The 18,897-nt window shown below is 36.3% G+C and overlaps 1 protein-coding gene across 3 annotated transcripts in view; it reads left to right on the top strand.

Moving 5' to 3' along the window:
- The window catches only part of MEF2C (myocyte enhancer factor 2C), a 167,836-nt gene extending 150,087 nt beyond the window's left edge, over positions 1–17,749 (top strand). For 2 of the 3 annotated variants that reach the window (XM_049769137.1, XM_049769135.1), the window contains 5 exons: positions 6,940–7,112; positions 8,829–8,852; positions 9,700–9,829; positions 10,387–10,522; positions 16,870–17,749. In XM_049769137.1, coding sequence (XP_049625094.1) covers positions 6,940–7,112; positions 8,829–8,852; positions 9,700–9,829; positions 10,387–10,522; positions 16,870–17,191 — 785 coding nt within the window. In that variant the 3' untranslated portion in view covers positions 17,192–17,749. The remainder of the gene's footprint in view (positions 1–6,939; positions 7,113–8,828; positions 8,853–9,699; positions 9,830–10,386; positions 10,523–16,869) is intronic. The other variant, XM_049769136.1, reaches the window with a different exon arrangement.
- Positions 17,750–18,897: the final 1,148 nt, after the last annotated feature.

The following is an 18,897-nucleotide window of genomic DNA, read 5'->3' as shown; positions in this document are numbered from 1 at the left end:
TTTCTACTTCTGTTGTTTTTAAAATGATTTTGACAGAAAAGGGTTTGCAAAATCTCAAGTATGACTTGATTCTCAAAGAGCAGTGTTTAACGTTCTTACATAGACTGTGGATGTATCCAGTGTGGGACTTCAAATTATTGACTTCTAATAGTTGATAATTGTTGATATTGAGCAAGTTACAGAACTTCTCTGTTTATTTTTCTCAACATACAATGTAAAGGATACTTGGTAGACACTCACAGAATTGTTAGGGTGAAACTATTTTTTATATTCATGAAAATTATAGTTACTCGGATGTCAGGTACGACTTTGACTATTAAAATAATGTATGTTACTAGTAGTATTAGTAAGCAAAGTGATAGAAAGTGCTATTGTTAATATCATTTTTGAGATCCCATCAGGATGATGATAGCAAGCTCAAGAAAGTATCTCAGGAAAGATCATTATTTGAGATTTGTGCTTCTCCCACACTAATGAAATTCTAATTATCTGTGAGAAAAATTAAGACTCAATAGAGTTGAAGGAGCTTTATAATAGATTCTGGATTTATCTATTTTATCATTCTTTTTTCCTTCAATGCACGTCTTCCTTGTAAATATTATCCAAATCTGTTCCCTCATTCAAATTCCATTTCACCTGTATTTTTGTGTCGGGTTGCAACCTTACTTCAGACTTCTACTAGAAACTAGCTAAGCCTTAATCATTCCTAGCCCTTGACAACTCACATTATTTTTCCCTAACATATAATCATATATAACTCACAGATTTTGTTGTTCATCAGCTCTGAAACATTAAATTAAAGATGATCTGAGATGCTTGTGTTAGCCAACTTATTAAAAATTTAAGTCATCAGCGGCCAGAGAGATAGCACAGCAATAGCGGACCCAGGAGGGGACCTGGATCTATTACTGTCATCCCATATGGTCCCCTATCCTGCCAGGGGTGATTTCTGAGTGCAGAGCAGGAGTGACCCCTGAGCTCCAATGATTGTGACCCAGAAACCAAATCATCAATCAATGAAATCAATAAATAAGGCTTAAAAAAAAACCTTAAATCACTAAAAACACAAATACTTCATTTGGCACAGGATTTCTGTTTTTCTCAAAGACTGTCTTGGCTTGCGAGATCTCTCATTATTTCTTTGCAGAGAGGAAAATCTCTCAATGAGCCATCTCATGAAACCTAGTTTTGCCATTCTCCCATCCTTCTTTTTCCTTAGATACTGTGCAGTTCATATTTTGGGTGGGAAGTTTTATAAAAGTAAATTAATGTTGGAATTCAGCCTGAAACAGTGACATACCTTTGACTGTGTAGAAGAAACTCCAATGTCTTAGATTTCTCATTTTTTATTATTTTTATTTATTTTATTTTATTTTGTTTTGTTTTTTTGGATCACACCCCAGCAATGCTCAGGGGTTACTCCTGGCTCTACGCTCAGAAATCGCTCCTGGCAGGCTTGAGGGACCATGTGGGATGCAGGGGATTTGAACCACCGTCCTTCTGCAGTGCAAGGCAAACACCTTACCTCCATGCTATCTCTCTGGGCCCCCAGAGTTTCCATTTTTTATTAAGGAAATGTCCTTTGATTCTACACTCACTGTAGTTACAAAGGGTAATGTGATGTAAGCTGTTTTAGCAGGATATCTACAGGCAAAAAAAAGAAAGAAAAAAAAATAGTTAACCCTTGAAACAAGTATAGTAACATGGGGCACTTGTGTAATCTTCATTTATATGGTTGATAAGTTTTATCTGAAAATATACTCTGGAATCAGGTATATAATTATTACCTAAAATATAAAATGTTCTTAAGCAACAGGGGAGAGTTTCTTGGTGCTTAAAATTAATAAATTATTTAATTTATTTTTGTTTGCAATTCACTCTTTGCTTAGTACTTTAACTTTTAGGCCTCTCCTGAGTGATCACTAATCTCTTCTGAATATTCTGCTTTATGTTTCCACATAAAACATTTAAAGAACTTATACTTCTAATGATACTCAAACACCTCTGCTTATAGCAGTTTAAAGAAGAATAGATTTCGTGTAGGTTGAAGTTGTGCAACGGCATCATGAATTGGTATATAATAACCCTGCCACTTGAAAGACACAGTTTAATTATTAATCTACCAACCAATTATTGAGCTACTAAGACATATATGTATTCAGAGCAAAACTTGAACTAGTCTTTGGCCATGGGAAAATAAGTAGATTGAGTCAGTCTCTTCACAGACTTGAGAATCATCCAAGCACTGGCCCAGAGAGACAAGAATAATCTCGAAGCAATGTATGGTCCTGTTATAAGATTTTTCTGGATCAAATAGGAATGTACATTAATTCATCACACATGCACAGAAGTTTGAATGTAGTTTTAGGAGCTCACAACTGCCCTGAAGCTCTTGTGAAGAGCATGTCAACCAAATACACAGGGGTGTTATTGAGAGTCCTGGTCAAATGTCAGTGAAATCTTAAATTAGGATACTAGTCGTGGAACAAAGAGGTTATTTTGTTAGCCTGAGCGAATAGTATAGCAGGTAGGGCATCTGCTAAGCAGGCAACTAACCCAGGTTCAATCCTAGAACTCTGTATGGTCCAGGTCCACCAGGACTAATCTCTGAGTGCAGAGCAACGATGAGAATGCTCCCTTCAAAAACAAGAGGGCATATTTTTAAAAAAAATTTAGCAGAATTTGGAGTTTAATTAGGATATAGAGTTGAAAGAAGGTAAGGGAATTATCACAGATGCCAATTCAGGAGACTACAAAGAGAATATAGTAATGAAAAAATTAGCCTTGGTCCAAAAAGTACTACTTTTTGTTTTGAGCATATTAGCTTTGCACATTTGTAATTACAAATACCAAGGAGAACAGGGAAACAAGTGAAAGGAGTAGCCAAGGTCTAGATATCTAAACAAACAAACAAACAAAAGTCTTAGAACTTTGAGCTCAAAGGTGAGCTCTGTTAGGCACGGCAAAAATGTCCCTTCACTGTCTTAAGTCAGGAATATGCTCTTTAAATTTACTACTTCTTAAAATAGGAGTCGGTTAAAAACAAAACAAAAAAAAAGCAGCAGTGTTTTTAAGATAACTGGGTAGAAAGGGGATTTTTTTTCCTTCTAACACCACTTTTCTAGTCCCATATTTTTATACTAGTTTTAATTTGAGTATAAGAAAACTTGTAATCCATAGAGGTAGCTTCTATTCTCCTTCATACAGTCTGTCGTGAATGCTTAAATTGTATATGAATTAATATTTGTAATCAACTGAAACGATAGAAAACTGCCGCCAAGCTAGTCTGGTCTTCATTTTCTTATAATCTATAATCAGTAAATCCATTCACTCATGCTTTATAATTTCTGTGCTTTCAAGTGGTCAGGGGAATGTGCCATCTGCAGACAGTCACATCTAAATTGATAATTGTCTAGGCGAAGGGTAATTTTGAACCATAACATAAGAAAGGTTGAATCTGTGTATTAGAAGGTTATTGAAAGGTGCTGTTTCCCACCCACCCCCCAACCCCTGACTTTAAATGAGACCGTTCTCTTTGGTGAATTGATCTTAAGGTCGGACAGCAGCCTCAAACACAGGCCACAGCATTCTGAGGGAGGGAGGAGGCCGCGGTTTCCGAGCCGGTTTAATGCAGGCTCTTCTTAGCAGTAAACCACATGCATGTATTCATCATTGATTTTCAAATGATAGGTTTCTATATCACTGGTTTAGGATCCACAGTCTTTCTTTCTTGAATCTATATTATGCCAAAAGAATAACAACTTGGTAGCTGGAAACAGAAATGGTTATTATACGGCTCCAAAATGCTAGCTGGCACAATATGCTAAAAACAGCAAAATTTCACCAGGAAAGGGAGAATTTATTTGTTCTTAAAAATAACTTTAGGCTCTAAAAATATGAATTTAAGAAGTGTCATTGTGGTTCAAAACATTTTACATTCAATGTGTAAACACCTTAAAATATGTGACTAATCTTCTGAAATGGCATAATTTCCAAATAACAGAAAATATTCCAAGAGAAAAATTGAATGCCTTTCAAATCAGATTTTTAGTTGGAAGGCATTTATTGAATGAAAAAACTATAATGTATGTTTACTTTTCTTTCCTACTGCTGCCCCAAATTATTGTTTAAAATATGGGCAAGAGACATAGTTTTTTTTTTATTTGCTTGAGTTTATACTGTAAAAAAGGTTTGCTTAAAAAAAAAAAAAACACCTTTTCTCAGCACCTCTGTGAAGCATTTTTCATTTTTGCACACCGACCCAGCTCTTGTCATATCACAGGACAACACATTTCATGAAGCGGTTTTACTTCCGTTTAGAAAAATAACTCCTCCATGCAAACCAGTATCGGCATCTACCAAGCCGGGGTTTAGTTTCTTCTGATCTATTCAAGCTTCATTGCACTGCTTAACTGACTTTTTTTTCCCCTTTCTTTTGAAATTACCCAGTTAATTTTCCATTTGATTGTTTATTTAAACCAGATCTCACACAGATTTAATAGATAAGCGACATATGTATTCAGTGTGTCAGTCTGATATTCAGCTGACAGGGTAACATACTGCAAATTTGGTCTTGGTTTTCTTATCCCCTTCAAAGCTAATCGGATCTATTAATTAAAACTAAAACCCTAACGTAGGCAACAATAATGATTCAGTAAGACACATTAAATCTATAACTCCTCTGAGCATTTCATTTTATCCAGCAATTTTTTTCTTAAGTGAACATAAGACTTTGTTTTTATTTCTCCTAGTGATAAAAGCTAAAGATTTATTTCGTCTTTGCCACAGAAAGCTGTTTAAATCACTGTAAATTTTTTACTCTCAATACCTTTAGCTAAACTGGGATATTTAACTAGTTGCCCAGAAGTTTTGTTATAGAAGGGTACACACCTTAAGCAGCAATTAATTAATGACCATGTAGTCCATGCATATTTGGGGTTTTTCATTCATTTTGTTCTGGGTTTTACTCCAGTACCTTAAAGAATCAGGTATAATCTAATTGACAGACTCAATCTTGAGGTTATTTGTTATAAATTCACTATGTTTATTCATGCAGAAAATGAGACAGGTAAATGAATGGGATATGAAGAACAAATGTGTTTTATGCAGTGTACATTGAATATATTTAAGTTCAAGAGAGGCTCCTGTAACTAGCTACTGCAATATACCTGTTCTTGTCCTTCCCTGTTCCTCATCACTTCTAATCCAGCTATTCATTTCCAGGCCTGTACTTTCTAACCATTCTAATAATTCTTCATTACAATTTCCCTGTTTATTGCTCTTTTGATATACAACCTGTGTTTAGCACTCTTTTCTGCAACTGTCATGAGTCTGTATGTCCACAACTTAAACTCAAGAAATAACCTGGAATTCAGTGTCTCTACAGCCAGGCTCCCTGACACCTTTGTTCTTTCAGTGCTTCCCATTTAACCAGGTTCTGCAGTGTTCCTGACTGTACTCTGCTTAATCACAGATGGCTTAAGCCACCACCACCCAAGACTTCCACCAATTCCTACCTCTTTCATGCTTCTTTGCTAGAAATCTCTTCCCACCTGGGAACTCAGTAGCTGAGTTAAACTGGCTTATTCTATAGGCACCAGACTGACCTAACTTACTGTATACATTTATGCTACATATTTCCATATTGGAAGAGCACAAGGAAATTGCAGGGCCTGGAGGACTGAGTCCTTGTTTTGCCTCTTCAAAGAACAGCACAGAGTACCATTCATCCTGGGGTAATAGATACTTGTGTTTTGCCATAATGATAATGATGACAATAACAACGAAGGGAGTTGGACTGTCTCCTTTAGAGAGTTTCAGCAAACAACTGTCTAGTTTTCCAACAATGATTGTTGAATTGGGTAGTTTGGTTTCTGTACTCAGAGTCAGAGAGGGAAGTCGGCATGATTTTTTGTGTCACTCTCAGTTTATATCTGCTTCCTTTGTAACTCTTCCTGTTATGGACAGGAGATTATTTTTTAACTTGAGGAATAATTGCCGTATTGGTTCAAATATGAATTAGTATTTGATATTTGTAAGAGGTCACCACAATAAGCCAACCATCCATCAACATACAGAGTTTACTTTCAGGATTTATTCACTTGGCTATTTTCAAATGCAGAGCAGTATAATTTGAATTGGGAGTCATGGAGACCTGCAGGTATCAATTTTTCTGTTCGTAGGGACCTAAAACATCAGAGAACTAAGTGAACCCTTTCAGTGTTCTCATTTCTGTGTCTGGGTTGAAGCAGCACTTTAGTCGGAGGCATCAGACCAACTTTTCAGTTCCTGAGGAGGAGGTGGCCTTTTGAAGTTATGTGTGCACAAGAAATGCAAAGGCTTGAGATCATACATTAAACTCAATGAGGAGGGCAAACCGGGTGGGAAAACCCAAGAGGAAGAATTAGTTCAAAGAAAAGGGAAACTGAGTAGCAAAATGTTTAAGGGGTACTATCTCTACATGTCCTAGAAATCAGACTTTCTGGGATGCCCTTTGCTCATTTAAAGATATCCTGACACACAAAATCAAACCCAAACCATTGAACTGGTTGAGTGACTCATACGTGCCAGACCTCCACCAAGCTTGTAGATGACAGGGCAGGACCATTTCTGTGCTTTTCTTAGATCTTAAGCAGACAGAATTTTCTCAAAAATTATAATGGAGTTTGGGGGGGTACAAGAGGCATATTCCTGAGCCCAGTAATATACATTGATTTTCTTCTTATTAAAAGTTTTTTGTCTTGCTGCAGTGCTGACTGTGTTTGGGTTCTTCTTAGGAAAGTTAAGTCATTAATTCTATGACTTCGTCCATTATTTTATGCCTTATCCTGTGCAGTTTTTCTTCATTTTTTTCATCTGGTGATGTTTGTTATTTGTTACCTAATTATTGATTCTAGTCTGTATTTCTTCCTGAGTGGTTTCCTTGTTTTGTATTGACAGGGAATGGGTATGGCAATCCCCGAAACTCACCAGGTCTGCTGGTCTCACCTGGGAACCTGAACAAGAACATGCAAGCAAAATCTCCTCCCCCCATGAATTTAGGGATGAATAACCGTAAACCAGATCTCCGAGTTCTTATTCCACCAGGCAGCAAGAATACGATGCCATCAGTGGTAATGTCAAACTCTTTTTTTAAATAAATGCTGATAATGTTTTATATGTTTAGCTATTTGTGTATTTGTTTAAATTTATGAATTACTTAAGTAATCCTTGAAAATTAATACATGGTGCTATTTCTGTATCTTTTGTTTTTAGCAATTATTTCTGGTAACTGGATTGCATTTCCTCTATCAATGTGAAAAAGAACCAATAGCCAATAAATTCCACTATCAAGATGATGTTCTGGGTCAAAGAAAGCATTTCCTTTTCAAGGCTTCAATTTAGAGTTAGAGAAAAATCATTAGCTCTGACATTGTTTATGGGACATTGTCTGACCAGATGTAGAATAAAGATGAAAGTGAAGCATTTCATACCATCTTTTCACATTATTGAACTACTTAAGGCCTCATGATGCTTATAGTAAAAAATATTTTCCATGATATCTAAATGAATGTCCTATTGGCAGGCAGTCCCTTTCTTGAAGTTATTGCATTTATAGTGTTTAACTCTCTAGAATGGTTGTGCAATGCCCCAACTCACCATTCGTATGTATGATTCATGTAAAGTGCTGATTGACTCTCAAAACCAAATCATTTTCTGGTCCTCAGAATTTTTAGAACAAAGGTTGTAAAGTACAACAAAAGCAAGTTGTGACATTTTTAATAAAAATAAAGAAATCCTGGCCCGGAGAGATAGCACAGCGGCGTTTGCCTTGCAAGCAGCCGATCCAGGACCAAAGGTGGTTGGTTCAAATCCCGGTGTCCCATATGGTCCCCCGTGCCTGCCAGGAGCTATTTCTGAGCAAACAGCCAGGAGTAACCCCTGAGCACCGCCGGGTGTGACCCAGAAACCATAAAAATAAAGAAAAATAAAGAAATCTGAAATCTAGATCCAAATAGTATCCCCAGACTCTAATATTTCCTTTCTCCTGAGTCTGTTGGGTAAAGATGAAGATAATGTTGTGGAACCAAATTCCACAACAAAGAGACTTAGATCGGTGTTCTCCAAATTAGCTTTGCTTATGAGCAAGAACATTTAAAACCAAGACTCAGTAGACAAATTTAGATCTTTCTGCAAGCATATTTCTTCCTTTCTGTGCACTGTGGCAGGCTTCAGGGTAAAACTGTCCTGCAAACTGATTAGTTTATTATGACACGGTGCAGATTAATTTTGAATATCAATCCCCCACTCCGAAATCACATCATATGCAACGTTCTCGTAGGAAAAGACTGAATTTCATAAATAAAATCTCCCACAGGGCCATAGCCAAGCTGTGTGGGCCATGCTTGGCAGGCTGTCTCTAGCAGCAGATTTATTCCAAGCCCTGTAAAAGGGCGCTTTCCCAGGGATTATGGAGTCCGGCAGGTCACAAGCTGGCAGCCAGGTGCACTGCTCCACCTCCAATGAGTGGAATTTCAAAGTAGAGTTGTTTGGGGTGTTTTCTTTTCTTTTCTTTTCTTCAAAATGTGGCAGTAAAATAATGAGCGCTGAGATGTTGACCTATGCTGAAACAGAATAGATTGTCTTCACATCTGAGACAAATAGCTCATTAAGAAAACAAAGAAAGACTGTAAAAGGAGTTATCTTTAGAGTGTGGGTTTTAAAACTGTTTAAACTGTTGTGTCTATCAGCAGATGCTTTTCCTTTTGTTGCAAAGATTTTGTCCAATTATAAATATTTGCAGACACTAATTAATTAAAAAAATAAACCCTCCTTCCCCATGCTCTCAGTCTGAGGATGTCGACCTGCTTTTGGTAAGTGGCAAGAGTGCTTCCCTTAAACAGCACGCCCAGAGTAGCTTTAGGTGGAATAGTACCTCTTGTGAAATAGAAAGATGGCCGATGCCCCATACTGTGTCAACATTGACTGTACTTAAGTATTATTAATTTAAAGTATCGCTCACTGGTGGAAAGAATACTGGATTATTTTTGTCTCCACCTCTATTTGGGAATGTTATGTGCGTTAAGCTCTTTTTGAGTGTAACAAAAAAATTATTTAAAACTACAGTGATACTTTTTTCCATTAAGATTTACAGTCTCTTGATCTTTACATTTATATGAATTTTTAATCTTCTTGCCGTAAGGAGTTAAATATACACAGTACTACTGCTTTGCCATCTAGTTTGCGTGAAGTTCGGGAGAATCTGAAAAAAATGGTCAGAGCACCACCTGCTGGTTAGCCTGTAGCATGAACCCTATCCATCTGTTCGGCTGGATGTGGAATTAAGCATAAAAACCCACCCTGGCTGATTTTAATCTTTTTTAATTTGCATTTGAATAAAAGCGGAAACAATGGAAGTAAAGTATACATATTTCATCAGTTTTCAACATAGTCTGTTTTTACCCATAATAAAGCTATGGTACTTGTTACTAGTTCAGTTGCCTAGGAGATACTGATGTAATGGGTTTCTATGGCAACAACTCGTCTCTTGAAGGATTGTAAATGATAGGGTTGGCAGAGTTCATAGAGACACATGTTAAATGATTAATTTCATGAGATTTGTACCAAGTTATCTCTTTATGTGCAAAACTAGTACTGAAATCTAAGATGTCTAACTTTTTCTAAAATCTGCCAATAATGTCTCTTTATTTACTTTAAAAGAATCAAAGGATAAATAACTCCCAGTCCGCTCAGTCATTGGCTACCCCAGTGGTTTCCGTAGCAACTCCTACTTTACCAGGACAAGGGATGGGAGGCTATCCATCAGCCATTTCAACAACATATGGTACCGGTGAGTAGTACATAAATACATTTTTAATAAAAAGCAAGATGAAAAAGATAATATATTTTAGTCTGTTGGGAAGCTAGATTTATTTGATACCTGTGGTATCTAGAACACAATAATATCACTTATTCATTACAAAGACAAAGTTAACATCTAGGTTATTCTTAAGTGACTGAAAGTTTTGTTAACCATCTAAATTTAAAATAGAAGAATAAGTCCAAGGACATATAGCTGTTATTCCTTGGCTATAAAAGAAAACCTGCTTTCTTGGGTTGTTTTAAATGCATTTCTAGATCATCAAATGTGCATAGACTGTAATAAAAGATTGTTTTCCTAATGAATTAGAATCTCAGGGTGTACTAATTCAAAGCTTTCATGGAGCATACTTGTTTTGGGTATATCGTATATGTCCTTTAAATAAAGATGTGATTTTTCCACATCAAAAATATTCCAGATCACTTTTGCTCATTGAAATATTTTTATTGGAAATGTTTATTCTCATCACCATTTATATGGTTTTCAAATTAATTAAGTTTTTTCCTTCATTTTGTTCTTCTATCTAGAGTACTCTCTGAGTAGCGCAGACCTGTCATCTCTGTCTGGGTTTAATACTGCCAGTGCTCTTCATCTGGGGTCAGTAACTGGCTGGCAGCAGCAGCATCTACATAACATGCCACCCTCCGCCCTCAGCCAGCTGGGGTAAGCACTCATTTCTTTTACAATAAATCCACACATAGAACATGGCTTCAAAGGACTGTTCAAATGATGTGTTCTTGTGACATCCCCATAGTGGATGTCAAATTCTGCTGAAAAGTTGTCTATCTGATTAGTACTTTCCAAGTAGCATAAATACTACTCTCCTTAGTCTTTTATAGGATGGAGTTTTGGTGAGGATAGAGCCAATCATTTCCCCAATCTTTTAGACTAGTTGTCATTGGTAAAATTTATTTATCAAAGTTTTGCATACCTCTTGTGGGACATAAAAATATTCATACGTCAAAGTTCTTGAGTTTTTGAGATATTTGAGAATCCTCACAGCATAATGTATACACATAAATTAATTACCTAAATCTCTATATAAAAATAATTTTTTTCTGGTCAGAAGATGTGTATTTCTGCCCCCTTGTGGTAGTTTTGAGAGATGTCTTCATTATAGAAATTACTCCTGTTAGCCATGAAGATATTCAGCCCTTAAAAAATAGTCCTGAGTTCAGTTAATTCACATTACTTGTAAAGACTTTATGTTAAATATGAGTTGAAGACACTACTTGAACTCAGTGACTTGAACCACCAAATTGAACATGACTTGAACCTCAAAAACTGTAAAACATATTTTTTAAACTAGACAATATCTTATAATAAATTTTTATATTTTTCAGGAGCCAAAGCAATAGTACAGTAGGTAGTGTGTTTGCCATGTACACAGCTGACCTGGGTTCTATCCCAGGCATTCATAGTCCCTAAGCCCACTAAAAGTGATTTCTAAGTGGAAAACCAGGAGTAAGGCCTGAGCATGCTCAGTTGTGGACCAAACACCGCCCAAAAACTTTTTATAGTTTTCAGAAACATCCCCAAAGTCTACTTCACTTTTACTTAGTTACCAAACAATTTGCTTTAAATAGTTAACCAGTTCTGTATTTCCAAGAAGCTAAGGAGTATAAAACACAGACTGAAATGAAAGTCATTCACTGGTATCTCTTTATAGCTTGCACACCCAATCAGCTTCACTGATAATTGATTTTGCTTAGAGTCATTGTCTGGTAAGATCTAGACAAACCTACTATTTGCCTATATATATCCTATTCAGAAATTATTTAGAATCTAATATTTCTTATAAATAATAAAGTAAAATCACTTATTATTGTTCTACTTTCATAAAGAGAAATTAAATATTAACCCACAATATAGTTATGTTTTTGTATAATGTTTACCTTTTCTTGTAAATTTTAATTATTTAGAAGCTGTAGCTATAGCACTATATGTTTGCCTTGCATGCGGCTTATACAGGCTCAATCCTTGGCATCTTATGATTCCCTGAGCCTGCCAGGAGTAATTTCTGAGCCCAGAGTCAGGAGTAACCCCTGAGTGCCCCTGGTGTGACTCAAAAACAAGACAAAAACAAAAAAGAAGAAAGGAAGGAAGTAGGAAGATAGAAAGATATGTCAACTATTTGAACAGACATAAATTGCAATAACATTTTTATTTATTAACATTAAATATATAATACTATCCTAACATGGGGGCTCTGCAGTGATCCATTGTATAGGCAGATCCTTGTCAAAAGTAAGGTTATACTATTTACTTCTCATTCCTCATAAAAAATTAATTCATTAGAGAAGTAGATTTTTTAAAATTAGCTAAATCAAAAAAATAAATAAATAAAATTATCTAAATCAATCTGGAAAAACGTTATAGGAGTTTAAATACTTGCATTGCATGCAGCCAACCCCAGTTCAGTCCCCAGCACATCTGGTTCCCAAGCTTTGAGTACTGTCAAGTATGAACCAAAAAAAAGGGAAAAAAAAGGAAAAGGTTATCATAGCTAATGTCAAAAAACATATTACCTTTTTGAATTTAGTTTTGTTTTCAATATCTCCAAGCACTTTATAAAATATTACTTTACGGGCCCGGAGAGATAGCACAGCGGCGTTTGCCTTGCAAGCAGACGATCCAGTACCAAAGGTGGTTAGTTCGAATCCCGGTGTCCCATATGGTCCCCCGTGCCTGCCAGGAGCTATTTCTGAGCAGACAGCCAGGAGTAACCCCTGAGCAATGCCAGGTGTGGCCCAAAAACCAATATATATATATAAACTTTACATAATGAACAATTCTCAACATGGGGGGAAATCTAGGTCTATGCTGCCCTTAATAAATGCTTTAGGAAATGGAAAGAAATAACAGAACTAGACTGGAAAAATAAATTGTAATAGCAAGAATGAAGCATTTCTTTCAGTTTTAGTTTCTTGCAACACCAGTTCTCTGGTAGTACATAATTTAGCTCTGAATTTAGGCTCCAAGTTTTTTTTATTTTTGGTTTTGGTTTTGGTTTGGTGCCACCCTAGTGACACCCAGGGGTTACTCCTGGCTATGTGTTCAGAAATCACTCCTGGCTTAGGGGGACCATATGTGATGCCAGAGGATCAAACCATGGTCCATCCTACGCTAGCACAGGCAAGGCAGATACCCTATTGCTTGTGCCACCGTTCCGGCCCCTAAGGTCCAAGTTTTTATAGCACTTAATTGCTTCCTTTATCCTTTAAATAAATAAAATACCCGAGTTCAGGCATTCTAAATTTGGACATCTTCCCTTCCAACCTTCCTTCCTTTCAAACTTCCTTTCATTTTGCATTAGAATATCTCAACCGATCTCTCTCTTTCTCTCACTCTCACTTACCTCTTTATACTTCTTTCTCTACTCTTATCTTCTCTCTATCATACACATTCTCTTTCTCTCCTTCTATCTCTTTCACATACATTCTCTTTCTCTTTTACCAAACAGCTTTATAAAAATCAGAGTCCTTCAAAACTATTAGTCCATGTTCACATGTTGAAATGTTTAAAACCCTAAAAAACATGTGGCTCTGGCGATCAAACCTAGTACCTCAGAAGTTAAATGAAAATTGGTGCCTAAAAATTTTAATTATCTAATAGTTTTAATATTTCCATAAAAGAAATAATTTAAGCTGACTTAATTTTCTATAGTGTAAGGCCAATTTCTTTCATTCTTGTTTTCTGAATCAAAGTAGTTGCATGCACTTATTATAGGTTCATTCTTTTGAACAGAGTACTTACCAAATTTACTTGAACTAAGTAAACATTTCAGGAGTCCCAAAATGGTCGCCCAAGTAATCTCTTCAAAAGGAAAACTAAGATAGAGCTTTCAAGTTTCAGTAATAGAGGGGCCAGAGAAATGCCACAGTGGTAGTGCATTTGCCTTGCTTGCAGCCAACCCAGGACAGACAGTGGTTAGAATTCCAGTATCCCATATGGTCCCCCGAATATGCCAGGAGCCATTTCTGGGTGCAGTCAGGAGTAACCCGAGAGCCATCAAGTGTGATTCAAAAACCAAACAAACAAAAAAAATTTAGTAATGGAAACCTTTTGCCTTTGCCTAGTATCTGACTTTATATGAAACAAGATAAACCAATTGATTTAAAGTATAGCTAACTGGCAATAGAAACCTCCCATCAAGAGCTTGCAAAAATTTTGACTGCTAATATTTGGATTACGACATCCAAGTTTCTGGTGCTTTTCTCCTCCCACCTTAAATAAAAGGCAACCTTTTTCTAGAAATATTTCTATACATTGTCTTTTTGGTTTGGTGTGGGTGTTCTGTACCTACCAAAAGAAATAACTATGTGTAAAGGTTAGGTTAAATATAGTTTGATAGCCTAATTTCCAGGCAGAAGCAGTCAAAAAATTTAAATAAAACTATTCAATCATAGTCATTTTTGAACAATGATGGAGGGCGGACTGGCTGTTTTCCCCATTGGAAAGCACTTGTAGAGATAAAAACACAGTGGCACTTACCTGCATGTCCTATTTCTAGCTCACCTCTCTCTCTCTGACACCCAGGTGTACTTCCTCCTCATAACCTGCATCTGTTAGAATTCTGTTTTTAACAACTAATTGACCATTTACTTCTGAATAAGTGCTAATTCACTCCTATGCTAGATGGTATTTAATGCTGCTTTTTGATTTGAAAAAAAATTGATAATAGGCCAATTCAATTTTTTTGAAACCTAGACTACAATATAATGAAGCTGAGCCTAGCTATTATCACTTACATAAAATTACTCTGGATTTAATGTCTCTGCACTACTCATATGCTTCATATATCCTTTCAATGTCCAATGAAACACCATAAGATAAGCTTAAAAATGACTAGTCTTATAGGAAGTGATAAATATAGTGTTTTATTGTTTTCGGGGAAGAGACACCGTAAAATTTATACTTGCCTATTGACCTTGCAGAATCTAGTAAATACATTATAACACAGCTTTCAAAAATCTGTATTAAAGAAATAACATTTACTCATATTAACCTCTACTTAATTCATCTAGACTAACTGCATATACTGGTCCAGTTCACTGAATATGTGTTTCTAAAAACATTTTATGGAATATGCCTGTAAAGGAAATCTTAAAGTGTAGACAAAAGTATTTATTGATCTGCCACTTTCTTTTCATTCTCCCAATGATATTCAATATTAAACAGTTGTGTGGCCCATAGTAAAAAGTACTTAATTAAATTTCAGCACAATATTCTTGCCCAGAGCCAGAAAAATTCTTTCTTCCAGAAATCAAAAGATTATTTCCACTGACATCAAAATGAATCATTAAGTAACTCTAAACCTAGCTTAAATAGCCCACCATTATAAGCCTTCTAAAATACAGACATTTCTTCCCACTTTGACATCTTAATTTTAATATGTATTTAAAATATTTAACAAATGAACAAATAACAGACTAGAAAACTAATTTATAATTCACTAGGTATAAATAGGTGATTAAAAATTATATACATTCAATAGTGACCTGATAAAAATGTTAAGATTGCTTTAATTCTGTAGGATTTTAAAAGCCAGAGAAAGAAGAGCTTATTCTGGAAACAAATAATTCTCCTTTATGTTATTCTAGACATTAGTCCGTCTATTAGTAAGAGAAGGAAAATGGTTCTTTGCCAGTAGGTGGTGCTTTTGTATAAAATATCACTCAAAGATAAACTCATTTTTGACTAATTTTATATCTCTATACATTTTGAGCATGAACAGTAGCATGGCCCCAAAAGTCAACTCAAGTTCCTGCACACCTTTTTCCTCTGGAATATGTACTCATTTTCTCCCTGCTCACTGCTTTCTTAATGTGATCTGATGCTTTCCAATGGAAAGCAACATAATCACATACATGAGCACACAGGGGTGCTTTCTTTTCTTGAAAATGAGTGTCTCTGAGTAGATTATTCTTTGCTGAGACTCTTCTCAATAAAAGATTTCTGTATTCTCTTGGCTAAATAGTCAAGTCAAACTGAGTCTGGCCATGAATGTCAGGAGTGTTATTACTGTAGTTTCTCCTGATCCAAGTTGTGGTTGCTAGTCTACACTTGAAGAATTTTAAGTTTTTTCCCACCAGAATTTAAAATATATTTATTTTTCTTCATTTTGGAAGTTACCCCTGAGTTAAATGTGGATTAAAGGTTTTACGTTCAAGATCCCTCTTTACAACAATTTTTACTGGGCCAAATGCAAATTCATCAGTGGATGTCAATTATAAATGAGAGGGATGTAATCCTAACTGCCACAACCGAGAGTGACTAGAAAGAGTAAAATGGGGCTCATTGGAGAAAAGAGTATTTTCGTCCATGTAACTGAGAAGGGAGAAAGGGAATGGATTTCTCTATTTTCAGGGAAGTGGGAAGCCTGAGTGTTTTTAAGTCAGCTCAAAATTTTCTGCCCATCATTTTTAATCTCCTCCTTCGCCTGCTGTTCCCTCTTCCAGGCTTTCTGAGATACAGTTAAACGTAGCAGAGCGTAAATTCGTTCACATGAAATTTTAACTCTCTCCACTTTCTCTGGAAACCTTGCAGCAATGTGCTACATAATAGAGTTTGTCCCAAAACTCTCACACATAGGCATTTGTACATGGAAGAAGTCTAATTCAGAAGCCAAATATGATCTTTAAAGGCTGAGGTTTTGGGGACTAGAGGAAGGTTAAAATTCCATGGGCACAGAAAATGCTTTTTGTAAGGGAGTTTCTTAAGCCTTGCTGAAATGCTCTCTTCTCTGTGTGGGAGCTTGTCAGAGACTTAGAGGTATGATTCATGAGAATTGGGCCAGTTAAACACTGTAATTACTCCCAGACAAATCAAAAGAGACGTCCCAGCTCCTTCTAGGAAGACGAACCCCCTTAGACTCCCATGCACGCCTCCTCCCTCTGGGCGTGCTCTGGTGTCTATGCGAGTCTTGAAGCTGATGTTTGATATAATTGTGAGTTCCTGGGGGCTCCAGGCCTCCTCCATCTGTAACTGGGTTTCCTTTCCTCCTACAGAGCTTGCACTAGCACTCATTTATCTCAGAGTTCAAATCTCTCCCTGCCTTCTACTCAAAGCCTCAACATCAAGTCAGAACCTGTTTCTCCTCCTAGAGACCGTACCACCACCCCTTCGAGATACCCACAACACACGCGCCACGAGGCGGGGAGATCTCCTGTTGACAGCTTGAGCAGCTGTAGCAGTTCGTACGACGGGAGCGACCGAGAGGATCACCGGAACGAATTCCACTCCCCCATTGGACTCACCAGACCTTCGCCGGACGAAAGGGAAAGTCCCTCAGTCAAGCGCATGCGACTCTCTGAAGGATGGGCAACATGATCAGATTATTACTTACTAGATTTTTTTTTCTTGCAGTGTGTGTGTGTGCTATACCTTAATGGGGAAGGGGGGTCGATATGCATTATATGTGCTGTGTGTGGAAAAAAAAAAAAGTCAGGTACTCTGTTTTGTAAAAGTACTTTTCAATTGCCTCAGTGATACAGTATAAAAGATAAACAGAAATGCTGAGATAAGCTTAGCACTTGAGTTGTACAACAGAACACTTGTACAAAATAGATTTTAAGGCTAACTTCTTTTCACTGTTGTGCTCCTTTGCAAAATGTATGTTACAATAGATAGTGTCATGTTGCAGGTTCAACGTTATTTACATGTAAATAGACAAAAGGAAACATTTGCCAAAAGCGGCAGATCTTTACTGAAAGAGAGAGCAGCTGTTATGCAACATATAGAAAAAAAAAAAGTGTATAGATGTTTTGGACAGACCCGGCAAAGGGTGGCCAGTTGGTAAAACGTTAGGAACACAATCAGGTCACCTACCATCCCAAGAATGCTCACAAACCTACAGGCGTATCATTGGCGTATGGCACTCATCAAAAAGGATCTCAACCACCATTCAAAGAGGACCATGCCTATTTTTCAAAAGTGGAGTTTGAGGGCTCAAGTATTTAATTAAATAAATAAATAAATCTGGGTCTGCATCTCTTATTAAATAAAATATAAAAAAATATGTACATTACATTTTGCTTATTTTCATATAAAAGGTAAGACAGAGTTTGCAAAGCATTTGTGGCTTTTTGTAGTTTACTTAAGCCAAAATGTGTTTTTCCCCCTTGATAGCTTCGCTAATATTTTAAACAGTCCTGTAAAAAAACCAAAAAGGACATTTTGTATAGAAAGCACTACCCTAAGCCATGAAGAATTCCATGCTTTGCTAACCAAGATAACTGTTTTCTCTTTGTAGAAGTTTTGTTTTTGAAATGTGTATTTCTAATTATATAAAATATTAAGAATCTTTTAAAAAAATCTGTGAAATTAACATGCTTGTGTATAGCTTTCTAATATATATAATATTATGGTAATAGCAGAAGTTTTGTTATCTTAATAGTGGGAGGGGGTATATTTGTGCGGTTGCACATTTGAGTAACTATTTTCTTTCTGTTTTCTTTTACTCTGCATACATTTTTAAAGTTTAAGGTCAGCTGTCAAAAGGATAACCTGTGGGATTAGAACATATCACATTGCAACACCCTAAATTGTTTTTAATACATTCGCAATGTACTGGGTCAACTGACATCCATTGTATATACTAATTAGTTTCTTTCATGCTATTTTTTGTTTTTGCATTTTTTTATCAAATGCAGGGCCCCTTTCTGATCTCACCATTTCACCTTGCATCTTGGAATTCAGTAAGTGCATACTCTAACTTGCCCGTATCCTAAATCATCTGGTTGGTTTTCAGCCTAGAATTTGATATGCTTTTAAGTAATATGCCCAGAATAGAGAAGCTGTATTGGGGGCCCATGTCCTGCAAATATTATTACCCTAGAAACAAGTGATGTGGAATTTACTCAATGCATGAGTTATAAATTCCCACAGAAGAAAAATATGAAAGATGGGGTGCTAGACAAGAAGGAAGCAGGTAAAGGGATAGTTGCTTCATCATCCATTTTTAATTATTTTATATACTGACCCTTAACAATCTTGTCAGCAATATAGGACTGTGGAACAATCCGGTGTGTCAGGAT

This window comes from Suncus etruscus, chromosome 2 (genome assembly GCF_024139225.1).
Source record: "Suncus etruscus isolate mSunEtr1 chromosome 2, mSunEtr1.pri.cur, whole genome shotgun sequence".
In the NCBI taxonomy this organism is placed as follows: Eukaryota; Metazoa; Chordata; class Mammalia; order Eulipotyphla; family Soricidae; genus Suncus; species Suncus etruscus.
The sequence above is the reverse complement of the archived record's forward strand: the minus strand, read 5'-3'. Positions and strand labels throughout refer to the sequence as shown.